The sequence below is a fragment of the Talpa europaea genome (genome assembly GCF_964194135.1).
Source record: "Talpa europaea genome assembly, chromosome: 10".
Classification (NCBI taxonomy): domain Eukaryota; kingdom Metazoa; phylum Chordata; class Mammalia; order Eulipotyphla; family Talpidae; genus Talpa; species Talpa europaea.
Window position 1 is genome coordinate 108868249 of NC_140077.1, and position 7682 is coordinate 108875930.

Sequence of the window (7682 nt, forward strand, 5' to 3'; positions counted from 1 at the left end):
ATTTCATAAAAAATATATTCCTGTGTGAAAAGTATTGTGTGCTTTGTTCTCACGGCATCTTCACATTCTCCTCTTCTGTGTACTTATGTACAACACTGAAAAGAAAAAAATACATTAAGTTGAAAAAGACTGCTCTGAAGTATTATAGTAGCAAGTTTTATTTTATTTTTTTAAAAAAAGATTTATTTACTTTTGCATAGAAGAGCTGGGGTGTAGGCCAGTGGTGCGAGGGGTGAGAGGATTCACCAGAGACAGAGTGGGGAGCAGAACAGGTGGATCTACTGACATCCACTGCTGAGGGGAGCGGCGAGTGAGACAGGAGAGGTCTGCTGTGCTCTCTGGGTTGCTCCCTGGCCAGGACTAGACTTATGCTGCAGTGGCCGCAGATAGCTTCATAGTGCTGAGACTTAACTCAAAGCAGCAAAATTTAAAAGTAGATTTTGGCCTGCCACCTCTGAAAATTTCAAAGGAATCATCATACCGCACAATGTATTCTAGAACTACTCTTTGAGCCCAATTTTATGAATCTAGGTATGGGTTTGATGTCTTATAGGAACGTCATTCTGACATCTAGCTGTCCATCTGATGGAGTCCGCAAGTCATAACCAGGAGAATAAAATAATGTATGTAAAAGTCCCCCAAAGCTAAAAATGTTTTATAATTGTGGGGCCTCCCTGGTGGCACAAGGGTTTAAGACGCAGCCTATGAGGCTTTCCGCAGCTGCTGCAGCACGAGTTTGATCCCCGACCAGAGAGATACCCACATGGTGCAGCAGACCTCTCCTGCCACACCCGCTGCTTCCCTCAGCAGTGTATTTCGTCAGTCTGCCTGTTCTGTTCCCCAATCTGTCTCTGGTGAATCCTCTCACCCCCCTGCACCTCTGGCCTGTATCCCAGTTCTTGTATGCATAAATAAATCTTTAAAAAAATCTTTTATAATTGTAATTATGCTTATAGTCCAGTTTAAGAATAAAGTATGTCATCATCTACCACCCCAATAAAAACCCTAAAACTCCTTTTAATTTTAACAGAATAAGACAAGAGCTGAGAAGCAATTTTTTTGAAACAGACCAACATCCTTACTCTGAGTCCTCTGTTAAGAATCTCAGCCTTCGCTACTATCCAAAGTTCCGCCTAGCCGGCCATCGTGACCCCCCAACTGAACTCTTTGGACATGTCAGCACAGACCCAGCAGAAATCTGACGACTGGTCAAACTGTGCCAAGAGGTGGACCCTCTTACTGAGATCCTGACAGGCTCGTTCAAGGTGAGCCCAGAAAGACGTCTTTATCAAAGGACACGGTACAGGTTAATCAAGTAAATCAGAATTCTCTTTAAAGGCAAGGATGCAAATTTTGAAGTCTAAAGAAAACTGCCACTTATTATATCACAGAATGTTCCATGACGGGGAGCATCAGCACGACAGGGAGCCCTGGAATGTGGGCGAGGCCCAGGGGCCAGCCACGTGTGAGCAATCTGCCCCGACGCCACTCAGAACCTGCCGCTGACTAGGGCGACCAGCCGCCTCGAGACAGGGCAAGAGCAGGACAACTCTCAGTAAAAGCAGAGAGTCAAGTAACAATTTGAAAAACAGAAGATTTTTCTACATTTCAGAGGGACAAAAAAAGTAAATCACAGATGTAATGTGAAGAAATAATGGTAATGACAACAGGCGACAGAATAGAGATCACAGAAGCCAGGATGTTTAACTCACAGTAAAGTCAGACAGACAAAGTTATCCAGAAGTAAAGAACACACATAGATAAAAAATTCCAAACTCCAGAATCCAAAACTCCAGAATCCAGACTCCATTGGAGGGATGGAACCAAACAGTGGTGATGGAACAAGAATAAATCCCACCATTTCGATGTTTTCCTCTTCCCCAGAAAAAAATTCAAGAATGACTTTATTGTATTGAAATTGTGTTTTTTTTTTTTTTTTTAGAAAGACACCAAAGAAAACATAGTTAGTCACAGCAATACATCAGCTAAGTTAACTTCAGAGTCATATTTCCTATTTTGTCATTTTTTGGCCAAATGAAAGGCTACAAATCTCCACAAAAAGCATGTGAACGCTAAAGAGACGCAGGCCAAACAGGACAAGCTAACTGCCAAACGATGCAAACCAAAGAGGGCAGCAAACAGTGGCCGCTCCTCCAGCTCCACCTCCGGCCTGAGAGACAGTGTTGGGGGGAATATAATAAACGTATTCAAGAGAGCGGGTGAGAGGGCTGTGGGTCAGTATGCCAGTGTCTCTCAGGGCCTAGGAGGGAAGGAGAGTTTCTAACCCCAAAACCCCTGGAAGCATCTGAAAAAGAACTGATCACACCCAAGATCTGAAATGCAAGCACTTCAAAACAGACAAAGCAAAACTGAAACTGAACTTTTAAATTCTTGCGTAAACCCTGCAGGGACCCAGGGAAAGCACACATCTGGCAGAGTCCGCCAAGCCAGTGCAGGGACATTACCGTTGTTTCCTCGGATGAAGGCATCCCCGTACTTGTTCTTCAGCTGTCCGTTCACATATTCCTCCGTCTGCTCCAAGGCGATGTTCATGTACCCGTCCAGGCAGGCTAGGACCCCTGGAGACAAAGGAGAGGCGCAAAGCGCGCCAGGGTCAAAAGTTACAGTCTCTCCGCTCATCACTTCTTCCACGCGCAATGTAAAATTCCTACTGTAAACGAAACCCAGCAGACGGAAACAAAGCCTTCGCTCCATGCCAACGCCGGCAAAGACAAGGACGCACACAGCAGCGCCTGGCCACGCACCGACCCCTAGCAGGAAAGAGACCGACTGTCGCTTCCCTTACAGGACATGTGACAACAGCAGCAACTCATAAAGAACTGACAAAAGTAACATAATTAGGATAGTGCCCGTAAAATACCATTCTCAGAAAGCTCCCACAGCAGCGGGCAGTCAGGCAGGGCAGGGGACCACTGGCTGAGGCCCTCACCCCTGGTGGCAGTTCTTAGCCACGGAGGGGTGTGCAGGGCTGGCAGATTCTCTCTCTCTCTCTCTCTCTCTCTCTCTCTCTCTCTCTCTCTCTCTCTCTCTCACAACATCTATTGCAGCAGATGAATGTTCTCGAGGGTTAAGAGGAAGCTTCCACAATCTGTTAAAATAATAGACGAGGAGACAGCAGGTGCTCCTGAGAGAACATCTTGGAGCTGTGACTCACAGGGAAGAGCAGCTTGAGAATACGGGCGACACACGCGTGGTGACGGCCCCTTTCTGTTCTGTTCCAGGCAGGAGAGTTTCTAACCCAAACTAATGGAGAAAAATGGCCCAAACATTCGAGGGAGCTTTCAAGGAAACTGTTCAAGCAAATCTTTTTTAATTGTGTTGAGATAAACATTTTGCAAAATTTGACCTTTCTTTAGAAGATGAAAACACACATACGCCTCCAACTGAATCTCTAATTTAAAACGGTGTCTTCTAGGAGAAAAAAGTAATTCAGTAAAAACAATACAAGAAATTTGATTCGATTAACCAAGTCAATAGTTCATTTTAAGTCTCAGCTTCATTAATATGCTCCTCACTCCATCCTTCTGCCCCATTATCCTCCACACAAAAAAGTTTCTTTTCAAAACATGTAATGAGAGCACAAGACATTAATCCAACAGAATTCCGCGAGAAGTTGTAAACTTTCAAAGAATCAGAATGGAGTGCGAACAATTAATAACAGTCAATTCCTATCAAAAGAAAAGTCTGACAGACTTTACAGTTTGTTTATTGCTGCCTTATTTTACTTCAAATATACTTCAAATATAAACGAGTAAGGAACTTTGGAGACGTGGCACGCAAATCTGCTCGAAAATCACTCGAAACCATTTCCAAATGCAATGCCCATTTCTAATCAAGATGGAATTGTAGCTCTTCTCTTCCCCAAAGGGTAAATGACTATAAATAATGGTAAATAAGACATTTTCTTCAACGGCCCAGAGAAACTGCTACAGAGAGTTGGTGTGTGAATTATCCACCCACAAACTAAGAATTCTTTATAATCAGGCTCTCCACAGTGTGCAAGATTCTGCTTTGATAGTACAGAGGCCATGAACAGACATCCATACACACAGAGAAGTTACAGCCACTACCCATGTGAAAGGCTGTTCAATCGCCCTCGTAAACAAAAGTGTCAGGAAAATGAGATAATACTTGTTGCCAATTAGGATGGGAAAAGTAAAAGCAAAGGCTAAAACCGGGGCTGATGAGAACGCACAGAAGAATGAAGCCATGTGCCCAGTGGATGGCCAGTTGGCCTGCTCTGGGGCTTAGAAATCCCAGTCCAGGGAATTTAAGAACTATTAGGACAAGTGCTCAAGTGTCAGAGCTGCTTACAGTGGCAAGAACCCAGCAAACACCTTAAATGTCCATTAATGGGAAACTGATTAAAAACAAAACCAAAATTTTGATCCCCCACACCTGCTCCTATGCGGCCACGGTATTGCAGGGAACTGAAGGCAAGTATTAAATATTTTGAAAGGGCGCATGCAGAGCTGATCTGATCCCATTTATATAAAATCACACTTATATGGAGACAGGTCCAAATTAATAAGGCAGATTGTCTCTGGATGGGAAAATTTGAGAGGACTTTGTTTTCTTCCTTATACTTTTTTTCATTATTTGTTTTGAAATTTCTAAAAAGAAAAACACATATATTACAGAAAAAAGGTCAGACTAGCTGATCTCTTCAGTCAAGTGGGTTCGGAGAAAATATAGAAAATAATATCCCCACCCAAATCAATTGTCAAGAATGCTCAAAATGTCTAGCCTAGAAGGCTTCCTCCTTTGGCTCATTGGTTCTTTCAGGCAAGAAGCAGCATAGAGACTTGAGAATACCTCAATATTCTATATGAATCTGCCTGTTCCATGATAAAAATCAAATGACTGCTGAGAAAACTAAAGCAGCACAGTAAAGACAGGCTTCTTAACAAGACTTCTGAGTCACACTTGAGTTTGAATCCCAGCTCCTCCCTTACTCCCAGCAGAGCTCTCAAAGGGGCAGTGAGCTGAAAAAGTAAAAGTCCAAGTGATTAGCACACTCTGGTCACAGAGCAAGCTCCCGAAGCGCTAAGTTTACAAGTGGGGAAAGAGGAAAACGCTCAAGAGGTCATGATGATTACTCAGAAAAGACAGCAGGAAAGGCTACAAAGCACTGTTGGCGAGCCTGTGCCTGCGAAATCTTACTCCTGCTGTAACACATTAATTTTGGAAAACTGGGAGTTGGTAACTTTTAAAAATGTAATCTGATACCATACCTCTCACTACGTTCGTTTCAGGGGTGTCACAGTCTCTTAAAGAGCATCCTCCACAGAACAGAAAGGGGCCCGGGTACCCCACATATTATGCGAGCGGGCAGTTCCAGGGCCTTGCCCATCTCGACTACTGCAAGAGCCAGTGCTGCTGGGCTGAGGAGGTGGCTGTATCCACTTATCACCAGGTATCTATGGATCCCAGCCCAGGGCCTGGGAACTCGGGCACACACCATCTCAGAGATGGGAGCCACACGGTTCTCACCGGAAGTCAGGGGCGCACAGGCTGCAGTCAGAGCTGTCTCTGAAAGGAATCAGCTCAAAGGGAGAAAAAGAAATGCGCATAAAAACTATCGACAACCAATGCATGTCGGTCTACTGCGTATGTTTAAGGGGTTAATAAAAACAAGTGAGTTCACATTCACTTATTTAGTTAGCACTGAGGAGGAAACATGAAAATATTACCTCGATAATCCACTCCAGAATTTAATTTTACCACGACTGGTCGGCCGATGATTTGCTTTAAGAAGTCACTGGGGGTTTGCTTCCGCAGACTCATTTTACCTGTCCTGATCAGGAATCTAAAAAGGAGCAATAAAAGGTAAAGACAAAAGTTAACTGTTCAACAGAAAAGCCTTGGAGTCCTTAACATATTTATAGGAAGTCAAGTATCAAAAGACCCACGTATGAAGCTTCAATATTACTCCATCATTATTACTACAACTTGACAGTAGCTTATTCTCAGTACTTACTCAGGCAGACACCAAGCGATGAGTTTTACACACCTCCTCTTCTCTCAGTCCCACAACCACCCCCAGCAGAGCTACCTCACAGCAGAGGCCTGTGTTTCTAGAGTCCTGTTTCACCCCCTTGTCATGCCCGCCTTGCATGTAGTGGGTGCGCTGGGGACAGCGCCATCCACCTCCACTGTTTACTGAAGGCCTATTTTACACCAAGCACTGCTAAAATCCTTATCAACACTATCAAATTTAATCTATGCAAGAACCCGGGAAAGAAGGTTTTAATGTCCCCATTTTGCTGATAAAAATAAAGGCATAGAAAGAGTACATAATTTACCCCAGAATGTGGTAGAACATTCAGAGTAGACACATTTTACAAACATCTGCTCTAAAAGGTACCTCTGAAGATAATCGTAACTAAGAGCTAATATTTGAGTGCACTTAGCTAAGCACTCCACACATGCCAATCCGTTTAAACCTTGCTACCCAATGAGACAGGTATTGTTTTCACCCTCATTTTACAGATGAATAAATCAGACACTGAAAGGGTCAAACATCCGGCTCAAGTGACAGAGCGACTGTGGTGGTCAGCCACGCTCACAACCGCAACCTCACACACAACCTTCGTCTGAACGCCGACGACCATGCAGCCAAAGATAAAGATTTAACTCTATTGCAATTTTAGTAGATATACACTCTAAGTAAGAAAAAGTCTTCAAATTCAAGTATAATAGGAGTCTAACACAGAGAGGTAGCATTAAACACCCAGATCTATCGAATCAGACCTGTTGATGCCGTCAATCTTTTTCACCCTATTATGTAAGTTGTCTCTCTCAAGCTATCTTGGCAAACAAAAATCACAGAATGGTAGTTACTCAAGCAAAAACTGACAGTAAAAAGACTTTGGAAATGAAGTTTTCTGTTTCAGTCGAATGCAGTATTGCTACTATGTAGCAGTCATAAAGCATTGTCACTTAAAAATTAGCATGGACTCTCCTGTCTGCCTGTGACTATGCAGGTGCGGTTCTTTTCCTTTCTCTTTTTCCTAAAACGTAAAAAAAAAATTAGGATGGATACAAGATTTTAAGGACTTTTGTCAAGAACTTGAGTGTTTGGGTCCCAATTAAAATGTTCATTAAAATAAGTAACACTGCCTATTGTACCCCAGTGAGGCCAGCCAGTGCTCTGAATTCAGGCTGGGGTCATTGTTTGGAGACTCTCAAGAGTGGATCAACCTGCACTCAGCAGTTTGACGAAGATAGATGCAGGGTTATTGGTTTTCCATTTATTCAACAAATATGTGTGTGTACACAACGTGCAAGTAAATTCAGAACCATGTCACACACAGAGTCTGACCCTGAAGAGCTTGGAGAATCCGGAAGAATTTAAACTCATGTTTAAAGGGTCCGAGTAAACAAAAGCGATCATAACTTAAGTGAAAAATTTTCTTTAACCAAGAAAAGTCAACTTCCTAAGTTAAATAAAAGTAAATACAAATTTTAAAAACTCTTCTTGAATTTGGGGCTGTTATTTGAACCATTCAAACCTCCCAACTCTCCCTAGCATAGAAAGACTTTTAATGAGATCAACTGTTTTGCTCAGCAAATTTTAATTTAACTTTTCCAGTGAACTGAGAGCTTATTTTTTTAGCTCTACAGTCTCAACAGATAACAGAAATTACAACTACTACTCA

General features: G+C 42.8%; 1 protein-coding gene across 1 annotated transcript; it reads right to left on the reverse strand.

The window, feature by feature from the left end:
• On the reverse strand, positions 1–5808 carry LSM6 (LSM6 homolog, U6 small nuclear RNA and mRNA degradation associated; the record flags this gene model as incomplete). Its single annotated transcript, XM_084245234.1, has 3 exons — positions 1–95; positions 2466–2579; positions 5715–5808. 3 exons carry the CDS (start codon positions 5806–5808, stop codon positions 61–63), a joined length of 243 nt encoding a protein of 80 aa, XP_084101360.1. The 3' UTR covers positions 1–60.
• Positions 5809–7682: the final 1874 nt, after the last annotated feature.